This window comes from Malus domestica, chromosome 03, assembly GCF_042453785.1.
Source record: "Malus domestica chromosome 03, GDT2T_hap1".
NCBI lineage: Eukaryota > Viridiplantae > Streptophyta > Magnoliopsida > Rosales > Rosaceae > Malus > Malus domestica.
In genome coordinates this window covers 34,436,633-34,464,610 of record NC_091663.1, presented here as the reverse complement: position 1 = coordinate 34,464,610, position 27,978 = coordinate 34,436,633, and the positions used below count along the sequence as shown (strand labels likewise).

The following is a 27,978-nucleotide window of genomic DNA, read 5'->3' as shown; positions in this document are numbered from 1 at the left end:
TGGATGGAAAATCTAACGGATGTGTTATTTTGAAATAAAATGGTACTGGATGTATGAAAGTGAAATGTTTTAAAGATGTTGTATGGGTTGTAATTTACCCTCAAACCTGAGGGGCTACTATGTAATTTACCCAAAACTAAAAGATAAGCCGAAAGAATTTTTAATACTTTTTGTTTGATGTATTTTATAGACCTAAAAAAAACATAAAACGCATCCATACTTTTTAAGTTCTTAACATTGTTTACAGATCCAACAAAGCACGTGACCAACACATTTAAAGATAACATAATTTTGTTTTCATTATTAAAAGAGTGTGTGAGTATATCAGCGTAATATTACATATACAACAAAATTTAAGGTCTCACGTCTTAAGATTTTCGTCTAGACAAGGCTATCCATGAAACACCTTGTATACGCTTTCGCCTTTTACAACATTGATATTTAGTCAAGTTTAAGACATAGTTGAAGGAAAAGAGAAGAAGAAATGAAAAGGATGCACCGACGGTTTCTTCTCTTGTTCGAAAATTGTACACCAAGTAAATTCAGGAAGCATCAAATACTTGCAGTGCTAGGTGATAAAAGTCATTTCCAAAATCAAGATCAGTGGGTCATCTTTTGCTAGGTGATAAGAATGACTTTCTTATGTTGTACGTCCACAGCTGGAAACCGAACTTTTTTGATGTTGGTATAGAGTAACTAGTGTAAAGGGGAGATAAGTAACGAATTAAAGAAAAAGGGTGAAGAGAATTTTCTTTGTTATTTAGCAAGTGTAAAGGGTAGAGTAGAGAGTTGTGGTCACAGAAGAAGTATCTTCTTTTGGAAGCTATTGTACTTTCCAAGTTAAACATGGTTTACTTGCCATAATAAATATGAAGACAACCGTCAGTTGTTAATTGCCACTCATATCAGGAAGAGAAGAAACGGCTTCTACCGTGCACTCAGAAGCGGTGCCTTATATCATGTATGACAACGAGATCAAGAGTATGGACACAGAGAAGATCAAGAAATACTTGTCCCGAATTGCCACGCAGAGCAAGTGGGAAGAAGTTGTTAGAACCTATACGCTCAACCAGAACGCTCACGGGGCAAAAATCACCAAGTCAGGTGACACAGCACTACACATAGCAGTATCCGATGGCCAAGAAAAAAGTGTTGAAGAGCTAGTAAAACTGATTACTGTAAAGGAGCTTGAAATTAAAAACGAGCGAGGGAATACCCCTCTCCAAGTCGCGGCATGGATGGGAAACGAGACGATGTGTTCATGCATTGCCAACGATTATCCATCATTGGTCGGTGCTCAGAATGTAGACAATGAGACTCCTCTATTCTTGGCTGCTGTCTATGGTAAAAAAGATGCCTTCTTACTCATGCACTACATCTGTACCCCCAATGGTCACCCGAAACACTACAATTATTGTAGGAGAAATGATGGTGATACCATGTTGCATGTTGCAATTGCTAGGGAATACTTTGGTAATTATCCCTTAACTTGATCACTTCCATATATATCAGCTATACTTTTAAGTTAAATATTTAAATTCTATGAACATTTTTATTTAAACATATTTAAATTCTTATAAATATTGAAAAATCACTAAATTTGGGTGAATTTTAAGTTAAATACTTTTTTAAAATTATTTTAGCCATTGGATTTAAATTTGAACCGTTAGATATTTTTTTTTACCGTTAGATTTTATTATATTCGATCTCAATTGTTGGATTCAATAAATCCTGGAAGACATGCCTATGTGGGTGAGGTCCCGCTGGTGGTGCCCACACCATTTTCTGAGCTAAATCCTAGGAGGAATTTAACTTTTGTTTGGCTTTTAGCTTTTAGCCCACCCATTTAGCATAGGTTGGGTTTTGGGGGGAGGAATAAAACCTAAAAAATAGCATATAGCCCAGGGTTGAGTTTGATCTTATGATATGTAAAATAAATAATAATGTGTACCTTGTTGGTTGACAGATATGGCATTTCAGATAATTTACTTGTATGAAGATCTTGTTTATTATATGAATACGCAAGGCTTTTCCCCTCTTCATCTTCTGGCTACCAAGCGTTCTGCCTTCAAAAGCGGTAGCCACCTCGGCCAATTCCAAAAAATTATTTACCACTGTGAGTATTAGTACAGAAACTCCGCCGTGTAAGTTTATCTTACATTGCCGGTCCCAAGCCCGGATAAAGGAGGAGGGAGAGGGCGTCAGGTAGTCGACAGCCGGCACTCCATGATCACGTCGAATCCTTATGAAAATGAATCCAGAACGAAATCGCGCTAAAGCTAGGGCGTCACCCGTAAGTGGCGCGCTGTGTGGCCCGAGCACAGTGATAAGTGAGCAAGGGTCGCTGTATCTCCATCGGCATCCGGATGCAGTGTTAAATGAGCAAGGGGGCTATAGAAACTTCTTTTCGAACGACTCCACTCAAAGTTGTTTGGGAGCATATGCTCCTATCAACTTTACACGGGACACACAAAAGAAGTACTTTGATCCTATTAGACGGGGAAGGGTGAAGAAGCTAGGACAGAAGGGTAGAGTTCAAGAGAGCAAAATGCGTTTAGGAACGTGGAATATAGGAACCTTGACGGGAAAATCTATGGAAGTAGTAGAAGTTATGGTGAGGAGAAGGATAAATATTATGTGCCTACAAGAAACTAAGTGGGTTGGGCGTAAGGCAAAGGATCTAGAAAACTCAGGGTTTAAACTATGGTATTCGGGCACAAATAGAACGAGAAACGGTGTTGGCATCATCATGGACAAGACCTTGACACAAGATGTTGTAGATGTCAAGAGGGTAGGAGATAGAATCATGGCAATCAAGATTGTAATAGGACAAGAACTTATCAATGTGATTAGTGCGTACGCACCTCAAGTAGGGTTGGATACGAGTTCGAAGGAGAAATTTTGGGAAGACCTTGGAGACTTGGTGCAAGGAATTGCTCAGACGGAGAAGTTATTTATAGGAGGAGATTTAAATGGACACGTGGGCAGGGAGACAGGCAACTATGGAGGTTTTCATGGTGGCCATGGTTTTGGGGAGAGAAACGAGGATGGGGAAGCTATCTTGGATTTTGCAATGGCATATGATCTCTTCTTAGCCAACACCTTCTTTAAGAAGCGGGAAGAACATGTAATCACCTACAAGAGTGGGTCGTCAAAAACACAAATAGATTTTCTTCTAATGAGGAAAAGGGATCGTATAACTTGTAAGGATTGCAAAGTTATACCAGGAGAGAGCGTGGCTAATCAACATCGCTTGTTGGTGATGGATGTACATATCAAAAGAGTGAGAAAAAAGAACAAGACTTGGAAGTGCCCAAGGACTAGATGGTGGAATCTAAAAGAAGAAAAACAAGCCATTTTCAAAGAGAAAATAACCACCCAGTGTGTGTGGGATAGAGAGGGGGAAGCTAACCAAATGTGGGATTCCATGGCTAGTTGTATCCGAAAAGTAGCAAAAGAGGTATTAGGAGAGTCCAAGGGCTTTGCCCCACACCAAAAGGAATCTTGGTGGTGGAATGAGGAGGTACAAACAAAGGTGAAGGCTAAGAAGGAATGTTGTAAAGCCTTATACAAGGATAGGACCGATGAAAATGGTGAAAGGTATAGAAAAGCGAAGCAAGAGGCGAAGAAAGCTGTGAGAGAAGCTAAGTTAGCGGCTTATGACGATATGTATAAACGACTAGATACCAAAGAAGGAGAGTTGGATATCTATAAACTAGCTAGAGCAAGGGAAAAGAAGACAAGGGACCTAAACCAAGTGAGGTGCATCAAGGATGAGGATGGAAAGGTTCTTGCTACAGAGAACGCGGTTAAAGACAGATGGAAAGGTTATTTTCATAATCTTTTCAATGAAGGACATGAAAGGAGTGCTTCTTTAGGGGAGTTGAGTAACTCAGAAGAGTGTAGAAACTACTCTTTTTATCGTAGAATCCGGAAGGAAGAAGTGGTTGTAGCTTTGAAGAAGATGAAGCATAGAAAAGCAGTAGGCCCAGACGATATACCAATCGAAGTGTGGAAAGTTTTGGGAGAGACGGGTATAACATGGCTCACTGACCTTTTCAATAGGATTTTGAAAACGAAGAAGATGCCAAATGAGTGGCGAACGAGCACTTTGGTGCCTATCTACAAGAATAAGGGCGATGTACAAAATTGCATGAACTATAGGGGTATTAAGCTAATGAGTCATACAATGAAGCTCTGGGAGAGAGTCATTGAGCATAGATTGAGGCAAGAGACACGGGTTTCGGACAACCAATTCGGGTTCATGCCAGGGCGCTCAACCATGGAGGCAATCTATCTCTTACGAAGATTGATGGAAAGATATAGAGATGGGAAAAAGGATTTACACATGGTCTTTATAGATTTGGAAAAAGCATATGATAGGGTCCCAAGAGACATTCTTTGGAGGATTTTAGAGAAGAAAGGAGTACGAGTAGCATATATCCAAGCTATACAGGATATGTATGAAGGAGCAAAGACTGCCGTAAGAACTCATGAAGGACAAACCGAAAGCTTTCCCATAACTGTAGGATTACATCAAGGCTCATCCTTAAGTCCTTACCTTTTTGCGTTGGTAATGGATGAGTTAACAGGATATATTCAAGATGATATTCCTTGGTGTATGCTTTTCGCAGACGATATAGTGTTGATAGATGAAACTCAAGAAGGGGTAAATGCAAAGCTTAACCTTTGGAGAGAAGTGTTGGAATCTAAAGGTCTTCGCCTAAGCCGATCAAAGACAGAATATATGGAGTGCAAGTTCAGTGCAAATGGAGGCCAAAACGAGTTAGGGGTGAGGATCGGAGATCAAGAAATACCAAAGAGCGACCGTTTTCGTTACCTAGGATCTATCTTGCAAAAGAACGGAGAATTAGATGGAGATCTCAACCATAGAATACAAGTTGGATGGATGAAGTGGAAGAGTGCATCCGGCGTGTTGTGTGACCGCCGTATGCCACTGAAGATCAAGGGAAAATTTTATAGGACGGCAATAAGGCCGGCGATGCTGTATGGCACAGAATGTTGGGCGGTGAAGCATCAACACGTACACAAAATGGGTGTAGCGGAGATGAGGATGCTTCGTTGGATGTGTGGGCACACGAGAAAGGATAAGATTAGGAATGAGGATATCCGGGGTAAAGTAGGAGTAGCCGAAATTGAAGGAAAGATGAGAGAAAATCGGTTACGGTGGTTTGGACATGTGCAAAGAAGGCCTACTGACGCTCCGATTAGAAGATGCAACTATGGGACAGAGGTTCAGGGTCGAAGGGGTAGAGGAAGACCCAGGAAAACTTTGAGAGAGACCCTAAGAAAAGACTTAGAGTACTTGGATCTAACGGAGGACATGACACAGGACAGAACACAATGGCGTTCTAAGATTCATATAGCCGATCCCACTCAGTGACTTGGATTTTCCAAGTCTCCAACCGAGAAGTTGTCCTCGCTCGGGAAATTAAGGGAACACTACCTCAACCTACATGCTCCACTCACAAAGCTCCAACATACAAGCTTCAACAAAAGAAAATTCAAAGAACTTAGCGAAGAAGGCTTTGGTGATTTAACACAATACGTTGAAATGAAGGGAAGCTTATTTATTGATATCCCCGATAAATTACAAATATGTACATATACTTGAGTCAAAATAAACAAACAAGAGGGAGCCTTCACAAAGGTTGCTTAGGAGAAGTCTCGGCAGTCGGTAGAGCCCCAGAAAGAGAAGGCACCGGAGGGGGATCATTCGGAGCCTCAGTACTGGACAGAACCCTAGAAGGAGGAGGCATCAGAGGTTGATCATTTGGAGCTTCATTACGCGGTACAGCCCCAGAAGACGAAGGCAATAAATGCCTTTGGAACAAACCCACAAATCTCTGATGATCAAGTAAAACCTGACCATCAGATTCCTTCATCTGGTCAAGCTTCCTCTTCATGTTTGTAGCATAGTCATGTGCGAGCCGGTGCAACTGTTTATTCTCATGCTTGAGCCTTCTAATCTCCTGCTTGAGACTCATCACTTCAGCCGCCAATGATTCAACTTGGCGGGTTCGAGCAAATAGGCGTTGGGCCATATTAGACACAGAACCTGCATACTGAACACTAAGAGCCAGAGAATCCTTAACAGCCAACTCATCAGACCGTTTGGAAAGTAGTCTGTTATCTTTGGGAGTGAGAAGGTTCCTGGCCACTACCGCAGCGGTCATATCATTCTTCATCACGGAATCCCCAACGGTAAGATGACCAGTAGGGGAGACGAAGGATGGGCGCCATATGTTGTCTGGAGAAGGCGGGGCTGCCTCTTCAACAAGGTTCAAGTCAAAACGACGGTCGGAGGGGCCAGACATTTTCAAAGGTGTAGAAAAGAGAAGAGGTCGGACAAATCAAGATCTTAGAAGTGCAAGAATGGAGCTTCTACTGGTGGATATTCAAGTGTGCTTTGGAACTTAATGTCAGCCTCTATAAAAATCTGCACTCGACGAAGCTTCAGAAATCGAAGAGGCGTTTGCTTTCTCAAAAGCTGGGCTGCTCAGAGACCACGAGGGTCGATCTCAGAAATCGAAGAGGCGTTTGCTTTCTCAAAAGCTGGGCTGCTCAAAGACCACGAAGGCCGATCTCAGAAATCGAAGAGGTTTGGTTTCTCAAAAGCTGGGCTGCTCAGAGACCACGAGGGCCGATCTCAGAAATCGAAGAGGTTTGCTTTCTCAAAAGCTGGGCTGCTCAGAGACCACGAGGGCCGATCTCAGAAATCGAAGAGGTTTGCTTTCTCAAAAGCTGGGCTGCTCAGAGACCACGAGGGTCGATCTCAGAAATCGAAGAGGCACCTACTTTTCCAGCCTTGTCAGCACCTGTCACACGCACATTCAGCTTTGCGGAAATTATGGGTATTCTGTCGAAGATTTCTGGCGAAGTAGAAAGCACATGAATCGTACTGTTCAATCACCCACTTCCCACACGCAACAGTAGCTCATGGGTACCACATATAACTTTGCCAAAGTCCTCTGACAAAGTTGAGACTACTTTTCCAGCCTTGTCAGTACCTGTCACACGCACACTCAGCTTTGCGGAAATTATGGGCATTCTGTCGAAGATTTCTGGCGAAGTAGAAAGCACATGAATTGTACTGTTCAATCACCCACTTCCCACACGCAACAGTAGCTCATGGGTACCACATATAACTTTGCCAAAGTTCTCTGACAAAGTCGAGACACGTGAAGCTTGCAACTCTCACTACATCGCTCTGACCAAGAAGGGTAAAAGAATAGCAAAGAAACAACACTAACAAAGTTTAGACACATAAATTTTGACGGCCTAGCTACCATATTATTACCCACAAGGGTAAAGGAACAGTACCACTGCTGGATAATTGGAAAGTCCCGGTGTGTCAACCTCTGTGCTTCATGGCAAGGTAGACTAGCAAACATGCCCAACCTTTACTCACATTCGAGAAAACACTCCCAACAAGATTGCTTGCCCCAAAATCGAAGAGGCATCGCCCTCCGAATCTCGAGAGCCAGACTCCCAACATGATTACTTTCTCAAAAATCGAAGAGAGGGTAAAGGAACAGTACCACTGCTGGATAATTTGAAAGTCCCTGTGTGTCATCCTCTGTGCTTCATGGCAAGGTAGACTAGCAAACATGCCCAACCTTTACTCACATTCGAGAAAACACCCCCAACAAGATTGCTTGCTCCAAAATCGAAGAGGCACCGCCCTCCGAATCTCGAGAGCCAGACTCCTAACATGATTACTTTCTCAAAAATCGAAGAGAGGGTAAAGGAACAGTACCACTGCTGGATAATTGGAAAGTCCCTGTGTGTCAACCTCTGTGCTTCGTGGCAAGGTAGACTAGCAAACATGCCCAACCTTTACTCATATTCGAGAAAACACTCCCAACTCCCAACATGATTACTTTCTCAAAAATCGAAGACACCGCTCTCCGAATCTCGAAAGTCAGACCCCCAGCATGATTGCTTTCTCAAAAATCGAAGAGGCATCGTTCTCCGAATCTCGAGAGCCAGATCCCCGACAGGATTGCTTGTTCGAAAACCGAAGAGGCACCACTTTCCCAACTTCAAGAGCCGGATCTCCTTGGATAAAGCTTGTCTGTAATCTTCACACGCAACATCAGCTTTCCAGATACCACAGACCACTTTTTCAAAGTGCTCTGACAGAGTTAAAACTTGTGAAGCTGGCAGCTCCCACTACCGTGCTATGACCAAGCAGGGTAAAGGAATAGCATTATTACTTGATGTTAGGGAGACTCCTATATATGTCGACCTCCATTCCCAACGGACAGGCAGACCTGCAAAAATGCTCAACCCTTCCTCTTATCTGAGAGGACACTCCCAACGAAGCCTTTCGAAATATTCAGCTTTCTTTCCCCCCGATAATACCTCTGTAAACAAGCTATACTAGAGCAAGAATATCTCATATCATCAGGGTTAAAAGCAAGAGTATCCCATATCATGCTTTTTCCCTGTCTTTTCCTTTGGCCTTGTTCTTACCTGCAAGACAAGGAGAAAGAGAGCAATCAGTCAGCACTTGGAATCAAGCTTCCAACCAGGAACTGACTGCCTGGAACCCCTTACCCTGGCATTGCTCTCGAGTACTCATCTTCAACATCTTATGCTTCCAAGGAAGATACCGCATCTGCCTGAGGAACAGATAGGGCAAGTGAAAAGGATACAAGGAAGCATGTGGAGACAAGCGTAACAGCACATGTGCCGATACATCCACTACTCTGTCAAAAGCAAAAGTATCTCATATCAGCAGGGTCGAACGTACTCTAGATTTGATGGACTTGTTTTGACCCTCAAATTCTTCAGTCGGCCTTATACTTTGGAGGAAACCAGAAAACCCTCCAGCCCAGTTCAAGAATAAGCCTGTGGAAAGTTACTTCTTCAAAAGCAAAAGTATCCCATATCATCTCTTCTAATTTTTCTTCTCTTTATCCTTCATGCTGCCTGCAAGATAGGGAGAATGTGAACAATCAGCCGGAGCTCTGATTGCTTACCTTGTCTGTTACCTCTTTCAGCAGATCCCCTAGCTCAGCGACTTGGGGGACTCCTACTACATGGTTTGTATCGCGCTTGACCAAGCCTGAAACTACAAGTAAGCTTCAAGTGACATTGATACATTACCTTGTGCATCTCCACCAGTTACAGATACCACCCCTGGATGGAGGAAGAGTACTTCCAGAGAAGATTCCACATCTACCTATGAGACAGATAAGGAAAGTCAAGCCGATACCACACTCCGGGACTTAGAAGTTTCGTGGTTACGAGATCATTCTCCCACAATATTTCCTAATGTCATTTGTACTAAATCATTCACTTGTACTCCCTAAAGGAGAGTTTGAACCTATGTACTTGTGTAAACCCTTCACAATTAATGAGAACTCCTCTATTCCGTGGACGTAGCCAATCTGGGTGAATCACGTACATCTTGTGTTTGCTTTCCTATCTCTATCCATTTATATACTTATCCACACTAATGACCGGAGCAATCTAGCGAAGATCACAAAAAGTGACCGTTTTCGCTACCTAGGATCTATCTTGCAAGAGAACGGAGAATTAGATGGAGATCTCAACCATAGAATACAAGTTGGATGGATGAAGTGTAAGAGTGTACCCGGCGTGTTGTGTGATCGTCGTAGGCCACTGAAGCTCAAGGGAAAATTTTATAGGACGGCAATAAGGCCAACGATGTTGTATGGCACAGAATGTTGGGCGGTGAAGCATCAACACGTACACAAAATGGGTGTAGCGGAGATGAGGATGCTTCGTGGGATGTATGGGCACACGAGAAAGGATAAGATTGGGAATGAGGATATCCAAGGTAAAGTAGGAGTAGCCAAAATTGAAGGAAATATGAAAGAAAATCGGTTCCGGTGGTTTGGACATGTGCAAAGAAGGCCTACTGACGCTCCGGTTCGAAAATGTGACTACGGGACAGAAGTTCAGGGCCGAAGGGGTAGAGGAAGACCTAGGAAAACTTTGGAAGAGACCCTAAGAAAAGACTTGATTACTTGGATCTAACGGAGGACATGACACAAAACCGAGCGCAATGGCGTTCTAGGATTCATATAGCCGACCCCACTTAGTGGGAAAAGGCTTTGTTGTTGTTGTTGTTGTTGTGAGTATTAGTACAGAATTATTATTGGTAAGATTGAAAGCTAATTATATGTATCACCCTACTCATTCTTGTTTGTATATATATGGTAATTTGGAAGGTATTAATGTTGATGAGCTGAAGGCGAAGCGATGGGATCCATATAATGAGGGGATAATTAAGACATTCAAAGAGGAAAAGAATCCCAAATATCCAGAAAACTACCAGACTTGCATCAACTTCATTAGGTTGTTCAGGACATCAATTCTCAGAGGTAGGGGAATTCAAAATCAAATATCTCAAAATACCTCAATTGTTTGAGTATTTCTCCTGCAAACTTCATGCAATCATAGAAGTATAATCATAGCCAAGTGATTATAATTTAGACTTGAATTTTTTTATCTTCATTTTGCAGTTATCAAAAACGCCGTCCAAGCCAATCAGAGACAGGGAGGAGAAAAAAAATCAGCAGATCCAGAGAACCAGCGTACTCCCAACACTTCAAATTCAGGTAACTTCTAAGAAAGCCATGCTGTGTAACCTTTCTACATTTACACTTTATTATAAGGTGCTTCAAGAAGGATATATAAAATTGTTTCCTCATTCTAGCAAAGGGAAAACTAAAAGTCCTCCTTCTCTCCTAACGTGAAATCATTTCGGTGTACAAATGTTACAATTGAAACCGTTCATTCTCTTTAACATCATCTAAAGATAAGTACTAAAAAATTCAGAAGTGGTGATATCCACACACCCATTTTTATCTCACACCATTCTCAATTTTTGTCATTGGATCAAATAAATTGAAAAAGATCAATGGATAAAAATTAACAAATGTGTGTGAGAGGTACAAAAGAGTATGTAAATAGCACTATCCAAAATTTATTTGATTTAGAGATCACTGTATAATCATCCATGTGTCGAAAAATCGACAATTATGATAATATAATTTTCATGATAAACCGTCAATTCTTTGAAAAGGCCTCTACATCGAATAGAGTTTTCTAGAGATGGTGATGATTAAAAAACATGATCAGCTTTACATCGAATAGAGTTTTCTAGAGATGGTGATGATCGAATAGAGTTTTCTAGAGATGGTGATGATTAAAAAACATGATCAGCTCTACATCGGATAGAGTTTTCTAGAGATGGTGATGATTAAAAAACATGATCAGTTTTTACTAATTATGACGTCTGTACACTAAAATCATGTCATGTTATAATGGTGGATAGAGACTTTCCTTTCTTCCTAGGATGTGATCGGAATTTCCATTCAAGAATCAAAATTAATATTATTTTTTTTAGAAAATTACATCTTACCATATCAATTTTAGATCACATAACAATCCCATACCTTATAGCATACCTTATCTTTTGAATATGGCAATGTCATACATCAATTTACGAATTTGTTGCAATATTAAACCTCATTGAAAAAATCCGTCAATGACGTGGCAGACACATAACCCACTTCCTTGCATATGGTCTAATATCCTAGTAGATATGGTATTGGGTTTTCACCCATGTGTCCCGAGTTCAAAATTTCTCCTCTAAATTATTGTAATAGTTTTGAACCATTTCCCCTTTCCTTAATAATAATAAATTACAAAAAAAATAAAAAATTAATGATTTTTTAGTCTAAAAAAATTAAAATTAATAAAAGAAATTGCCTCCTCTTTCTCCATCAAGCAACTCTTTATGCATTTCTCTCATCCCCGCAGCTCCAACCGCCGCACCCACCACCAAAGCCTCCAACCAAATGAATGGTGATGTAAACAATTTGAACCTCCTTCCTTCTCCTCCTCCATCCCCACCTCCCTCCCATCGAAACCTTCTACGACGGTATCCTGGGTACCATTGTCATCGGGGAAGGCGAATCAGTGGTGGGCACCTGCCCATTTGGCTGAATTATGACTGCTGACGTTGAGGATGGAGACGGTGAATCCTGGTCCTCGGGGATGAAGACATCGATGGGCGGGGATGGAGCTTGCGTGCACAACTCTGTCAAGCTGCTTAGTCGTCAAGGGATCGATTTCGAGCAGATCCAAAATTTCGGGTGGACTTGATCCGGTTCACAGAACTGACGATGTCATCAAGGCTCGTCTGCAACGACGTTGTTAACTGGGTAAATAGGCCTTATCGAGCCTCGTCGAAAAATAAACCTCGTCAGGGCTATAGATCTGAGGTGATCAACGGGTGGGGGTGGCGGTGATGAGACCTGGATGTGGGTGATTGGCGAATATGAGATGATTCGGGGCTGAGGGTGGCGGTGGGGGAGTGGGTTGTGGTTTTGGTGGTGAAGGAAAGAAGTAAAGAGGGGGAGAGACATATGGAGTGGATGATGGGTTGGTAGGGGTGGGTCACACAGTTTATTTTATAAGCAAATTTAAATGATTTTATCCTTAATTTAACCTAGTTGAGTGGGGAAGTGATCCCCACATCTGTCACATCCATCGTCAGTTAATAAATAAATTGATGGATTTTTTAACCATGGTTTAACCTTGCAACAAATTCTTCGTAAGTTCATATATGATATTACAACGTTTAAAAGATAAAGTACAAGCTTTTTATGTGATCCAAAGTTAAAGTGATAAAAATGTAATTTATCCTCTCTTTTTTTAACACATTTGAAGAAAATCTTAGTCCAGAAACTTGTATATGCAGAGTCAGAATCCAATGATCACAGTCAAGGACACCAAAAGTTTCCCGTAAACTACAAAACCTGCTTTGAGTTTGTCAAGGTTATATCAAAGGCAATGCTGATTGTTCTTGGATTAGGTAATAAAGCCACCATGCACTTTTCATTTTATCTCCTAATCTCTCTTATTTAGTACATAATTTTCTTTATCTAATCATTATTATATGTTGTTTACAGGGCCTACGGAGATAAGAAAGATAAGGGAAAAGAAAAAAAAACACAAATGGTCTGTTCAGATCATGTACGAACTCTTAGAACGAGCTAGCATGTATGAGTACGAAGACAGTGGTATGGATCCCCAGGCCCACAAAGACACTGATGAGACCACACCTTATAAAATTGTCGATGGCCGCGCCGTCTTCATGCATCTACAGGAGGCTGAGAAGCCAAACAAAGGTAAAGAAAATATCCCAACCGCTATTTCACTTGCTTAATTAGTAACACTGCTATTTCACTTGCTCAATTAAAATAATAAAATTCTGAAAGATACCCTCAAAATTTGAAACACTGCTATTTCACCGGCTGCCGCGAGGCGGGGCGCCTTTACGCGCCACTTCACGCACCGCCACGCGCCGAGTTTGGGTCGCCGGAGTTTGGCCGGACTTTTCCGTGGTCGACGTCGTGCCCGGTAGCAGAGCATAGTACCTCCGGTGGAGGCGCGTGTATCCCACGAGCTAGCCACCGCGTCTTCGCGCTTATGCGAGTGCAGGCATACTCGCCTTCCTCGTGAGGCCTGTGAACGGCCAGAATCTGGGGCCCTCTTCCAGAGCTCGTTTCGAGCTCATTTCACAACCAAATAACACAATCTACCTATGGAAATGAAGCTGGGGAAAAGGAAGATAAGGATTTACCAATTCGAGGCCCAGCCGTGGCCCAAAAATAGCCTGAAATCTGCCTAAAAGACACGGGTCCCCTCGCAGAAAAACTGGGGAAATGTTTCCCGAGTTGCATCTGCACCAAAACTCTACCAAATCATGCATGCAGACTCAGCAATCGTATCAGAACATCAGAAGGAAGAGAAAGAAGGTGTCCCCGAGGCTTACCTTGGCCGTGAACGGCAGAATTTCGCCGGAGTTTTCCCTCGAGTTCGCACCGAATTTCGTGGCATGTCGGTCTCTGTTTGAGTCCAACATTTTTTCTGAAATTTTAGGACTCGACGAGGGGCGAGAGGAAGAGAGGTGGAGGTTTGGGTGGCTCAGGTTTCGACAGGAAACAGCGGCGGGGCGCCGTCTGTGTTTTCTGTGCATGTGCTGTTGATTGAGAGAGAGGTGAGGGAAGTAAAGAGAATGGAAGAGAGAGATGATGGCTCAGAAACTCGCTGGATTGGGAAAGGTCTGATAGTGGTGTGCCTTCGAGGTTTCTGTGCAAAACAGAGAGGGGAGAGTTGCAGAGGTTAGGGGAAAGAGAGAGAAGGAAGAGACTAGAGGGTTAGTGAGAGAGATCAGAGTAAGGGACGGAGAGTACGAGAGAGGTGAGAGTGCACCCGAAAGAGGGAGAGAGACACGTGGGTGTGGTGAGGGGGAGGGCCCACTTGGCACACCCTCCTACTTCAGAACATGCACAATAATTTCAAATATGTTGTAAAATTGACTGCGGGTACAGTGGAATAAATGAAACAAGACACAAAATTTACGAGGTTCTTCTACAGTCAGTGTGACTGGAGTACGTCCTCTGAGCAGCAGTGGTGCTTTCATTATTTTTTGAAATAATAGGAGTACAAAGATAACTCTCTCTATTATCTCCTCTCATCTTCCTCTATTTTCTCTCTTCCTCTTCCTTCTCTCTCTTCCTCTTCCTTCCTTCCTCTCTTTTCTTTCTTTCTTTTCATTCCCATCTTTCCCGTGAACTCTCTCACTTTATCTCCTCTTTCTTCCTTTATATAAACAAAAGAAAGCAATATTTACTTTACAAATTTTCCACAAATGAATAATGAAAACACTGTACATAAATAGTAACAAACTATTCATATGGACCATCCACATAATATTTACAACAAAATATACTTTAACGAAAAACTTTCTATACTATTTACTTTAACAAAATAATCATATTTTTACATTAAAAAAAATCAAGTAGGGTACTATTTACTTTACCTTTTATTTTGTTTTTCCTAATTTCAATAACTTGAAATTACCGATTTGCACTTGAATTACCATTGCCCGTAAAATCTTCGTTTGAATTTCGTTTCTATTACATCCATGCGTTGGTATCGTCGAGTATTCGCCAGTTTGTGCGTGTGTATCTTTGGATCAAGCCCAAATAATAATTAATTAGGCACGAGGCCTAAGTAATAAAGTACTAACATAAACGGGCCTACTTGTTGACTTGTGTAACGAGTCCAACGAATATGCCAACAATATCACAATCTGCAGCTCATTGAAAATGTAATAACAAGTAATAAATTCTCGAGAATGAAAAATTACTATTTTGCCTCTCATTGAAAATGTGTGTAATTCGTTTGTTGCACGTTCGATTTACTTCTGGATCATGCTCACATGTTCGTAAAGACATGTAATGCATAGAAAGATGTGAAAAGGGACAGAGAGTGACAATGACTCAGATGTCCGCATAGGATTTCCCCGTAGGATATCCACTTAACTCGTTAAAGGTATTTTTGTAATTTTTCAATGTCAAGGAATAAAATACGATTGAATTTGGGACAGGATGTGACACAGCCTCATCTCAACAATGTATTGCCGAAACTCCTCCTCTCGCTTGGGCCCAACTTCTTCCTGAGCTTCTCCCTGAGCTTCTCTTCGCTAGTGCGGTTTGTCTTCCCTACAATCTGGAAGACGTTCTGCTTGGAGGTTGAGAGCTAGATGAAAAAGATCCTCTGATGTCCTGAACTAGACCCTCTCCTAGACTGCGGATCTCTTTACCTTTCCCCAACCATTCTCGTCCATCAACAACTATAGAGACATATCTAGATTAGGTGCCAGCTACTCCATTGGCGTGTCCAGTTGTTGCTGGGAGAGGTTGGCCAGGTACTCGTCATTTTTCTACGACATAGAAGCCTGCAAAAAAAGAGAAACCAATTAAGATTATCGATCATAATTTTAAAACTCCATTGACGTGTCCAGTTGTTGCTGGGAGAGGTTGGCCAGGAACTCGTCATTTTTCTACGACATAGAAGCCTGCAAAAAAAGAGAAACCAATTAAGATTATCGATTATAATTTAAAAATTTTAAGTGTAATGAAATTTAGAATTAAAATATTTAACGGAATGCTTACATAAATAACATTAGCCACCTGGTTGCCAACTGCATATCCTCCCAAGCCTCGACTTCTAGGAAAAACCCTTCTGACGCCGTTCCTCGACCCAATTACTCTTATTTGCCATTGATTTCCGCTGTGAATAAAAAAATAATTAAATTTAATTAAAAAAAACTTATCATAAAATTTGGACTCTAAAAATGTCTGTAGAGCCAGTGCCACTCGTCCATCCTTTCCACAAACTCCAGGGGTGGACCGGTCAAAGCTTCAACAGGAGATGCACAAGTCTAGTAGTACATGTGCAGCTCTTACTTTCACTCCTTAACCCGAACGAAAGGTAGAACGGGCAGCCCTGGTGATCAACCGCAATGGTATTTGTGGAAGAAAAAAAAAAACACACACACACACACACATAAAGAAACACTAATTTGCAAAGATTATTTTCTAAAATGACATCATTTCATAAAATTCATACAAATTTACCAAGTCTTGCGTCCGAATATCTATTATACAAATATCCATCCCATGAAGACAACGATGAGGCAACGCCTTACAACACAAATCTACGCGAATTCGGCATGGATGGTGGACCAAGGCCTTACGACATCTATCAGCATCTATCGGTTCAAAGGCGTCAAGTATGACACAAATCCTTACCTTACGACGGTAATGACGACTGACAATGTGATTATTCCAATAATACTAGATATCCAAACCTAGATTCTAAAATCAAGCTTATTAAGGAAAACTGCTTTAGTGGGATCGTAGTAATCGAGCTTAAGCCACAAAAAATAAATACGATATATCTGATGAAATGTACACAGGGTCATCGGCATGGACAGAGCCACCTTGGGCTCAGAGGAGTTGGATGCCCACGCAGTTCCTTTTTACTGAAAATGTGACTTTAGCCCTTAAAACTCAAATTTCTTTACATAAAACCCGACATAGTTTTTTTACCCGAATAAAACCCAATGACTAGGCTCCACATAAGCAAAGTCATTAATTCTATTTGCCTTTACACATTTTGCATTCTTTAGATGCCCAAAACACCCCTAATTAAAGTTTTAATGTATACATTAAATTCTATGCAGATTTGAAGGGAGGGATTAATGAGAAAAAAATGCATTAATGTTATACTTTCCTTAAGATTTTGTAATTGTTTTTCAAATTTGCATAAAATTTGACAGTTTTAATTTGATCTTGTCATTTTCTTACCCAAATGAAAATCTGAAAGGGCACTATAAAATTTGTCCAGTAATAATACATGCAAAATAATTTATTTGTAAAATTAAAGAAATGTTATTTGATTCAAAAGAAATTTATCTATATTTTATATAATAATATAGGTGAATCATTGCACAAATATATATTAGGAATAAAATGTGCCCAATATATATATAATAATGCATACAAATAATTCATCTACAAATAAAGGAAATTTGGTTAAAAATAATATATCTATCATTTTAATGGTGATAATTTGTCTTGGTTTAGTTTTTACAAAATAATTTAGGCACTGTTTAACTTGACCAAAATAATGTAAGTACTATTTTAATTTACCTACAAAATAAATGCTATTTGATTCAAAATTAATTTACTTATATTTTACATATAAATATAGATAAATTATTTTTAACATGCATATATAATAACAAATAAAAAATGTCTAATCTATGTAAAATAATTTACCTACAACATAAAGAACATTAATTGGTTTGTTTTTTTTTTTATCAAACAATATTATTTGATGCAAAATAATTGATTATACAAAGGATTTTCTTTTTCCATACGAAAAATGTGCCCATAATTGTTTATGAATATGGATAAATTAGTGTATATATACATGTTACTAATATTTATGATACAAGAAAGGTAAATTTCCATATGGGGTTAATTGCTAATCATAATTAGGGTGAGTAATACTATTTATTGACATAATTAGGGTTTTGTGGCATAAGTTGTAAATATGTTGTAATAATTGGTTACATATTTGTCTACATGGTAGTCTATTTGAATTTTGGGTTTTATTTCAATATTTATTATTGGGTGGGTTTTTGTTTGGAAAATAGGAGTTTCAAGGACATTTCTCTAAATAACCCTTTTTTTTATTACCGCTTTACTGAAGAGACAGAGGAGAAAGCCCTTGAAATGGGGAAGTTGGAAACACCCTTTTTGATTGCTGCAAAAAATGGTGTGACTGAAATGGTGGAGAAGATCCTTGAATTTTTTCCGGTAGCCATCCGGGACACTAACGCAGAGGGAAAGAACGCGGTTTTGTTAGCTGCAGAGAACAGGCAACTACTTGTGCTCCAACTCTTACTGAAGAGAAATATACTGACCAGAGACGTGTTCAGCCAAGTGGATAATGCAGGGAATAATGCGTTTCATCTCGCAGCAACAGCAATGTTAGAAGCCAAAAACCCTTGCCATGATCTTGGGCCTGCGTTACAAATGCAATGGGAAATCAAATGGTTTGAGGTAAGTTTTAAACCCATGGTCTTAATCATATTAAAGCCAATAATTATCACACCAAGTACTAGGGTTTGATCCTAGCTATGTGAAATAATTTTTTTTATCATGAGATGAGGTTCCGGTTGGAGAATAGAGTCTCACATCAATGATATGACAAAATAATATATAGCTCATATGTGGAATCCATGTTGTTCCTCATCACCAATTTTATATTAGGATAATATATATGGACAAATAGAACCAGTTTCGAACTTTTAATCAAAAATAGAATTGATTTGACAAAAAAAAATCAAAAATAGAATTAAAGGACGATAAATAAGCACTAAACCATGGTTTTATTGTCTATTTAGTGTCCTTGTTCTAATTTGCGAATTTATCTTACAAATAACAGAAGGTTAGATACATTTTTGGTCCCGCTGTTTTACATGAATATAGAGTCAATTTGGTCTTTGGGCAAAGAATTTGAACGATTTCGTCCCCTTAAGATTGATCTTGAACATTAATTTCTTATGAATTAATGTGCAGTTCGTAAAATGCTCCGTGCCACCACACTTCCTTACCCTCTACAACGAGAAAAACCAGACTGCAAGGGATATTTTCAGCGAATCACACGCTAAGCTAGTCAAAGACGGAGGAGAATGGCTCACCAAGACTTCTCAGAACTGCTCGGTCATGGGCGGCCTTGTAGCTACGGTTGCCTTTGCCACTGCTACTGCAGTTCCTGGGGGCATCCGAGAGGCTACTGGCACTCCAATCCTTCAAAACCAGGCGGCTTTTGAGGTGTTTGCCATCTCATCTCTCCTTGCGATGTGCTCCTCCGTCATGTCCATGGCCATATTCCTGTCCATCCTGATGTCCCGGTTCCCCGAAAGGGCTTTTGCAAAGGAGCTGCCTATCAAGTTTTTGGTGGGCTTAACAACGCTCTTCTTGTCCATCCTTTCGATGCTGGTTTCATTTTGCGCTGGACATTTCTTCATGCTAAAGGATAAGCTCAAACACTTTGCCGTGCCAGTTTATCTAATGGCCTGCATGCCTCTAGCTTTTTTTGCTATCATCCAGCTTCCACTCTATTGTAATCTGATATATATGAACTTTGAAAAGGTTCCATCCTTCTATCGCAAGGCCGAGGCTGTAGAGTAGGATATTTTTCTAATTTGTGTAAAATGAGAAATGTCTCATTAAATTAATTTATGTAAGAAGTCAAATATTTTTTGAATTTTTCTATGACTTGGTCTGCTGAGTATATGCAATTAAATTTTGAATTTTAGAGGTCGATTCTAATGGAGTCTAGACTTGTTTCTATTCATTTCATAATTTGGTTGGTGTTTTTTAGAACTTAGAAGCCAACCCTATATTTAAAGTCCACTCTTGTTTCCAACTCCACAAAGACTTACAGTTCTACACTCTCTCTCATCCATAGAGAAGGCACATTGTTAGATATTTCAAGCACACTCTTCTTTTACACGACTCCTTTACTTGGAGGAGATTAAGGATTAGTTTGGTATTGTTGTGTTTTGAAAAAAAAATGTTTTTGCTGTGCTGTAAGAATAAGCAGCTGTGAAATAAAACAGTAAAGTGTTTGGTAATGATAATTGTAAAAGTGCTTTTAATAAAAAAAAAGTAGTGTTATCGTGTTTGGTAAATATTTATGTAAAACAGCTCTGATTGTGTAAAATAACAAAAACAAAAACAAAGCAAAACTTATGGGCTTTTCTTTCTTTCTTTTTCTTTCTGCCAAAAAGTTCATGATTGTTTCCTTTTTACTTTCTTCTTTGATTCCCTTTCTTTCTAACTCTTTCATTCTTCTTTCTTTATATTTCGTTATGCCAAAATGTTTCTGGCTTTTCTTCCATTTTTCATCAATGATCCCTCCTGAAATTTCAAAGTCCTCACCCACCTTCGTCCCTTCGCATTTCTCTTTCAGTTCCGGCGATCTGAAACCTTCGTCCTCACTCCCATTTCTATTTCCTGCATTTCGATTTCCAAGGCATAACATGTTTTGGAAGGTGTGGTGGTGGATGGGTGGGTGGGATCTGGGTTATCATCTAGCAGGGAGTGGGTTGGGATCATGGTCTGCTAGGCTGCGATGGGTGTATTTGGTGGGGATTGGGAGAGAAATGGGGTGGTGAATCTAGGGAGTAAGAAGAGATGGAGGGGATGGGGTGGTGAATCTGGGTAGTACGACGCCAGAAAACGACTCGAGAAAGGGGGGTGGAGTCCAAAACTGGGATGAAGGATAAAGAGAGGGTAAGGTTGTCATTTTGAAAAATTCATTTAATGGCACTGTTCACCCGTGTATTGTGATAAAAAAACTAGTTTTCCAAAACTGGGTTTTGCTGCTTTGCCTTTTTAGTTTTTTTTCACCCAAAAAAAAAAAAATCTGATTTTGAAAGTTTACCAAACACAAAAAAATTGGGTACTTTTTTTCATACTTGCTTTTTTTAAAAAGTTAAGCCGTACCAAACTGGTACTAACTCTCTCTCTTTCCAACTAAAGGTAGCAGATGTGGCCTCTTCGAGAATCGAGACCAAGCATTTGTCTTCGTGATTTGTATTAATATTAATACAAGTTTAACATTAATTTTTCAACACACGTTGCTAACTACTTATAAATCCCGGGAAGGGGCAAATCAACTACGTACCAAAGCTACCCAGAACCTCTTTCTTGAAAGTAAATCTGTGGCAGCATCAAATACTCGTAGTGCAAGAAAAGTCATTCCAAATCATGCTCAGTGGGTGATTGTTGTGCAAGAATAGCACCATAACAATTGGAAAAACACAAGCTAACCCACAAGAAACATGATCACAATGAAATGCAAGAACAAAATAGAAAAGATATCAAGATTTAACGAAGTTCCTCAATAGTCAGCGTAATGGAGCCCGTCCTCATAACAGTAAGAGCTCATTCAACAATCCAGTATCAACCAAATGAGAGTATTTACAAAGTGCTTTTGGAAATCTCACAACCCGAAAGATCAATACACCTAATAGCTTTCACACATCAAACAAACAAATAAAGAAAGAAATATAGTGATTAATTTTCTTTCTATACAAAACTCAAAGCTAATACAACAACCACAACTTTGATGGGATGATTAACACAAAGACGGGAGCAGCACTCTTTCTTCTATTAAAAAATGTCGGCTGCTAGCCTGCTTCTCTGTTCACTCTTCATAATCTGAAATCAAAAAGCTTGCTGCCTTATATATTGAAGATGCTACCTTAATACCCGAGTCACTCATGTGGCTTTCACATGGGCAGATAAGACCCATCTAATATTGGGCTGCTGGGTCAACTGAAGGCCCACTATAATTAGGCAATAAATTCAACAACGATATCTTTCGTGTCCGTTTGAATGTTTATTATTGGACTCTAAAGGTGCTTTGTTTGCTGTTACTAAGTTTTACTCGACTAGACTAGATTAAGATTTAGTGTAGTTCAGTATTTGTTGACAGCAAGGACTAAACTTTAAAACAATATCCGCAATGTTGGCGACAATTTTGATGTGCAATCTTCATACACGTATAAAGTAAAAAGTTTGATTTGAAAATTACAGAATTTTGATATCGAAATAAGTATCTTCTTTTAAAACTGTTGTATAGAAGTTAAACATGGTTACTTATTAGAATAATTATGAACACAAACATTATTAGTAACTACCCATAGCAGGAAGAGAGAACACTATTATTAGCTTCTAGCATTTGCCCAACAAAAAGAAATGGCTTCTATCACGGATGACGATATGAGGAGTATGAACATGGAGGAGCTGAAGAAATATTTGTTCAACATAGTCAGCAAGTTCTGCAGAGCATTTATTCGTTCCAAAAGATAAAGCTCAAGCACGATGCGTTTCCAGTTTATGCAATCACTTGCTTTCCTGTTGCCCCTTTTGGTACAGTTCATATTCCTGGCTATGTTGATCACATCAGGTGGACTACTTTTAATAAGGCTCCACAACGGCGTTCCCACACTATCCACTCCTGAAGGCTTTATTTTTGTATACATGGGGACTGGTTATAGGATCTATTTCATATCGAACTTTAACAATCTAAAATGTCTATTTATTAAGTTGCACTTTATATATCATTCTTGCATTGTTAGTCACATCGGAAATATTTGAGGATCTAGTTGAGTTCAAAAAATTTGACGAATATTATGTTCTAAGAAACATTAAAATTTCATCATGACAATTAAATAAGTAAATGGTTTATGATTGAATTGATTTTTTGCAAGGTTGATCGATTGATAAAGACTTAAAAATTGACTGTTCGGATCGTTCAAGGTTGATGTACAATGGGCTCCATAACTAGTCCTTATGTTTTTATTTTTTTAAATGAGATTCATTTGGATAGAGACTCTGTTCACCGGCCCTTTATCCAAAAGAATCCCCATTTTTTGGTAAATATGAGGAATAGTTGTGGGGCCGATTCTACATTGAATTTTAATATCCGAATTATTTATTTTTTAAGTTGCACTTTATAGATCATGCTTGTAAAAAAATCTTCCACGTCATCACATTTTGTTTGTTTTTTTTTTTTACTATATCGATGCAATCTCGTTAAGTGGAGTAAAAATTGAATTCTAGTATGCAAAGTTGTGATATTTTTGTTTCACGGTAAAGTGAAATTAATTCGAGTTACGGGGCAATATAAGAAATAGGCCAAAAAAAATAGTATCGAATACTTGTATTGCAAAAGCAGTCATTCCAAAATGAAGCTAAGTGGGAGTTCTTGTCCAGTCAGGACATGAATCAAATGATCTTTTAAGATGCCTTGCAGCTTTGGTTTTCTTGTCCAGCTAGTAACCTCAAAATGCATAGAGCAGAGAACATATATGAAACAGGTGTACTTCTGATTCTAAGAGTAAAGTGTGAAGGGCAGAGATAACTGGCCAAAAGGAAAGGGTAAACAATGACTAAACATACAATTCGCCATAAAAGTTGAGAAGTGTAAAGTGTAGAGAAATATTACAAACTAGCTAAATTAAAGGGAATAACAGTTAAGGGGATAGCACTGCAACAGAAAAGGCCACTATCCGGGTAATGTGTGTATAAGGGACTGTCATCCGTCCCAAACAATATACCTGTAAAGCAAAACAAACCACAATTACACACATCCCCAAATCAGTTCCTGCTAACACAAGATCCAAATATCCGCATAGTTATAACTTGTTTCTTGTGGAGTGATCAAAAGGACTAAACCCTTTCTAGATTCCAGCAACATAAAAAGGCCATATGGGCAATCAGAAGCATACAAGCTTACTTGAGATCCAAGTCTTATAGACTCCATCTTAGAGATATGCTGCGAAAACAAGCTTTAGGTCTTCTTTTGGGAAGTACTAAAATTGTAGGATATTTACCAGTTAGGGCCTGGGTTGAAAATAATAGGGACACAACACACAAACGTCGGTGTTAGTTGTCACTAAACTGTAGCAGGAAGAGATTAACTAAAATGGCTTTTACCACGAACGCCGTGACTAACATTGACACGGAGGACATCAAGAAATACTTATTCAAAATCATCATGAAAAGGCCAATGGAAAGAAGTTGTTCAAATTTATACGCATGAGCATCAAGCTCACAAGGCAAGGATCACAGTGAGAGGTGACACATCATTGCACATAGCAGTGTCCGATGGCCAAGAAGAACATGTTGAAGAACTAGTAAAACTGATCACTATAGAGGAGCTTCAAACTCGAAATGAGAGAGGAAATACACCTCTCCACTTAGCAGCATCGATGGGGAATGTGAGAGTGTGTAAGTGCATTGTCAAAGATTATCCATCTTTGGTTGTGGGAGGACGGATGGTGAGACTATCTTGCATTGTGCAATGGATGGCGAGTACAGATTGTTAGTTCATGAACTATCACTTTAGTGAAAATTAGGTCACTGAATTATTTTCTAGATAAAACAAGTCCCTAAGGGTGCGTTTGTTGCGCCGGACTGTCTCGGACTGGACTAGCTGCAGGGACTAAGTTGGACAGGCTTAGACTAGACTAAGTTGGACTAACTTAGTGAAGTGTTTGGTGCAGTATCGGACTAAGAAGTAGGATAATAAAAATAGTATTGTTCACCAGATTTGTGTTTGCTTAGACTAGGACTACAAATTTTTGCCATTGTGTAATAGAGTAATGCTACAAATCTCATGATATGGGTTAATTATGAAAACTTCCACTTTTTTGTCTAAAAAACTAAAATGCACTCTATAAATAAAAATTGTAAAGGAAAATCCTTTCTTTTTTTAGAATTTATAAATGTGAAAGACAAAAAAAAAATTGAAAAAAAGAAAAGATATTGTTGTTTGTGAAACCTAGACAAACCACCTTCCTCACGCCTACTTTCCTCACCGCCACTCCAACTGCACAAACCCAATCCAGACAATTTCTCTCTCTCTCTCTCTCACTCTCTCTCTCTCTCTCTCTCTCTCTTTCTCTCTCTCTCTCTCTCTCTCTCTCTCCAGATCGCGCCTAACTAAGTTGGATTTTCTTCTAAAATTTCTGTTTTCTTTCATTACCGCAATTCAATTTCTTCAATTTGTATGAACATATGCACCCTTCCCGTCTTTGAACGACAACTCGAAAAACCCAACCTAGAAATCAATCGGTGACTCGAAAAGCAAAGACCAAACCCAGGCAAGAATGACAAAAGGGAGAAGGAGAGAGAGAGAGGACATTGTTTCAGGAGGAAGAGTTTACCAAAAGTGGGGCGAAGGGAAGAAGGATGGTAATCCTAGCTAATACCGTGTTGCAGCTCCGGATTAGATAGCGACCCTTAGTGAGGCTGTTAGTCGGAACGAGTCCGACTTAGTCTCATTAATAGCAATCCTTGCTCATGCCAAACATCGGACAATAATCCCACTTAAGCTAGTCCAATCCAGTGAAATCTAACGATGGCAAACAAACACACCCTAAGGGTGTGTTTGTTTGGCCTCATTAAGTGGGACTGGACTGGACTAGACTGGACTACTTCCTAGTGTAGTCCCATGTTTGGTCTGTGCTGGGACTAAGTTAAATGAGATTAAAGGGGATTTGCTTGGACTATCGGCCTCGCTAGAAGTTCTTGGTGAGACCCTCCCCCAACCATGGGACTCGCTAAAACCATCTTTGCTTCGCTCTTTCCGCTTGGCGCTTGGTCCTTTCCGCTTCGACCCTCCCATCTACTTCTTCTTCCCTACTCTTATCTACTTCTTCTTCCCCACAACTTGCATATAGACAAAGAGAGAGAAAGAGAAGAATGAGAAGAAGAAGAGCTGCAGAAAGAGGGCAAAGGGGAAAAGGTTTTGTTATGGGCTACTGGGTAAGAAGAAGATGGAGGTCTGATTCTCCAATTTTCCTGTTTTTTAGTTTATTTATGGTATTAATATGTTTGGATTATGAGAAATCGTTCAACCCTTTTCGCTAAGGTTCTAATCCTCTGTTTGTTTACACCTATTTGAAATTGCAGAATCTAGGGCAAGCAAGGACAACGGTCATCGATGGATCTAAAATTGAACTGGGTGACCTCGAAGATAACTTCATGGATATGTTTAATTTTTGTTTTTGGTGAAATGGGTATGTTTTGAATAGTTGTTTTCATGTTTGATAACTGTTTTTTTCAGTGTTTTATGCATTTTGGTTGTCAGATTTTTGGTAGTTGATGAATCCAATGTTGGGAAATCGAAAGTGAACTATGTTCGCCAATTTCTCCAAGAATTGCTTAAATTTAGCTTTGTATCTCGATTTTTCGATTGTGTTCTACCACAAAGATTGTCAATTTTGTGTGTAATTTTTTGTCAGTTTTGTCTGTAATTTTAGTTTTCTTGAGTCATTAGTGGCTAAATGGTATGAGTGGGTGGTAGGTGATTAGCGCCGTTGAAATTGTTTATGTACTTTGCAATGACAATAGTCTGGTGTACTGAGCTGCAAATTTTGATTAGAAAAATAGTATGAAAGACAGAATTGTGTGTCTCAGCATGCTCATCTATTTCCTATCAAGTGTTCTTCCTAATGTTATTACTTTGTGAAATGATCAAATGAGGATTACCTCCTAGTCTGAGCAAACACCAAATTGGTGAATAATATTGTTTTCATTATCCTGCTTCTTAGTCCGACATTGCACCAAACGCTTCACTAAGCCAATCCAGCTTAGTCTAGTCTAAGCTAGTCAAGCTTAGTCTAGTCTAAGCCAGTCCAGCTTAGTCCCTGCAGCTAGTCCAGTCTGAGACAGTCCGGTGCAACAAACGCACCCTAAATCCATTAAAAATTGTTAATTTCATCCCTACTATTATATTCAAAGTTATTTTATCCAACTTTTTGTCAACTTAAGTCACTTGACACACTTTAGAATGTAATACTATCATTTTCTCGCATATAAGCTCGTAACATTTTCTATAGGTTGCGAATCTAACGTCTAATTTACTCTCCAAAGTTAACTCCATACACTATTTCTTTATGAAAAATTACCAATCCAACCCTCCAATGTGTATCACATGCAAGTAACATGACTGAAATCGACAAAAAATTATAGGAGTTTGAATATAATATTAGGGATGTAATTGGCAAATTATTATAATTCAAGGACTAATTTAGTCCCTTAATTGTAAAAAAAATAGTTTAGGGAACTAATTTTTACTTAGATGATAATTAAGGGACAAAATTGACAATTAACCGTTAAAAATAAGTAATGTACATTTTTAAGATATAACTCCACACATTGGTCCATTAGACCTCCTCCAACTTAGGTTTGTTCCATAGTTACCCGTGGTCTCGTGGTCAGTGTTTCTTCAATTGCCGTGATGAGTGGGGTTGTTTTTCCCGACATGCCTTCATCGGTAGATAGTTTGATTGAAATGGATAAGACATCATTTTCAAGGTATATATGTTGAAGTAGAAAAGAAAAAACTGTGACGAACTTGGAGGTAGGAGATGGACAAAGCAGGATGAAAAATTATCATATTTCAATCCTCCCCAAAATAGTAGGATTAAAAGGGAGAAGTTTCCTTTATGTTAATCTATTCAAAATAAAAAATCATTCTCCTCCACTTTCAATAACAAACGAGGTCGTAGTTTGTAAAAACCTCAAACATGCTACAATACTTCACCCCACACAATAAGGAGGGAATAACCGTATAAGGATATTGCAGGTGGCCCACTACTACATTAGTGGAGATGAGTGACATCCTTACATGACGGCATGAGTTCGAATCTCATTAGTGGCAAATATAATTTCTAACTTAACGACAATATCGCTCATTTCAAAAAAAAAAAAAAAACCGATAGAGATATTCACCAAAACCCATATTTTGACAGAAAAGAGAGGTGAATGGTTCACCAACACCTCCGTTGCGGCCTCCCTCATCGCCAGCCGCCAGGTCAACCAATGTTCCTATTGACATCAAAGAGCACGGTCGCAAACCAACCCTAAAATACCAGCCAACTTTCTCGAATACTCAAGGGTATGGTTAACCGTTCATTTAAAACTCACGGCCACGGTTATGGGTAACCGTTTAAATAAATAA

General features: G+C 39.4%; 1 protein-coding gene and 1 long non-coding RNA gene across 2 annotated transcripts; one reads left to right on the top strand and one right to left on the bottom strand.

Annotated features, from left to right (window-relative positions):
• The first annotated feature begins 445 nt into the window (after positions 1-445).
• Positions 446-19,760, top strand: LOC139194558 (uncharacterized). Its single transcript, XM_070819394.1, has 7 exons — positions 446-1,473; positions 10,227-10,379; positions 10,521-10,616; positions 12,767-12,880; positions 12,978-13,196; positions 18,139-18,491; positions 19,011-19,760. The coding sequence occupies exons 1-7, from the start codon at positions 960-962 to the stop codon at positions 19,623-19,625; spliced, it is 2,064 nt and encodes a 687-aa protein (XP_070675495.1). The 5' UTR covers positions 446-959; the 3' UTR covers positions 19,626-19,760.
• LOC139194560 (uncharacterized) lies at positions 13,198-14,636 on the bottom strand. The gene is made up of 2 exons (XR_011579528.1): positions 13,844-14,636; positions 13,198-13,751 (listed from the first exon to the last, which is right to left on the bottom strand). It is a non-coding gene; the product is annotated as an uncharacterized lncRNA (long non-coding RNA).
• Positions 19,761-27,978: the final 8,218 nt, after the last annotated feature.

Excerpts from the sequence above, each read along its gene's own strand:
- LOC139194558 (XM_070819394.1), top strand. The coding sequence starts at position 960 with ATGTATGACAACGAGATCAAGAGTATGGACACAGAGAAGATCAAGAAA. Across the intron at positions 10,380-10,520 it reads CAGGACATCAATTCTCAGAG|TTATCAAAAACGCCGTCCAA; the intron begins GTAGGGGAATTC and ends TTCATTTTGCAG. Across the intron at positions 10,617-12,766 it reads TCCCAACACTTCAAATTCAG|AGTCAGAATCCAATGATCAC; the intron begins GTAACTTCTAAG and ends TTGTATATGCAG.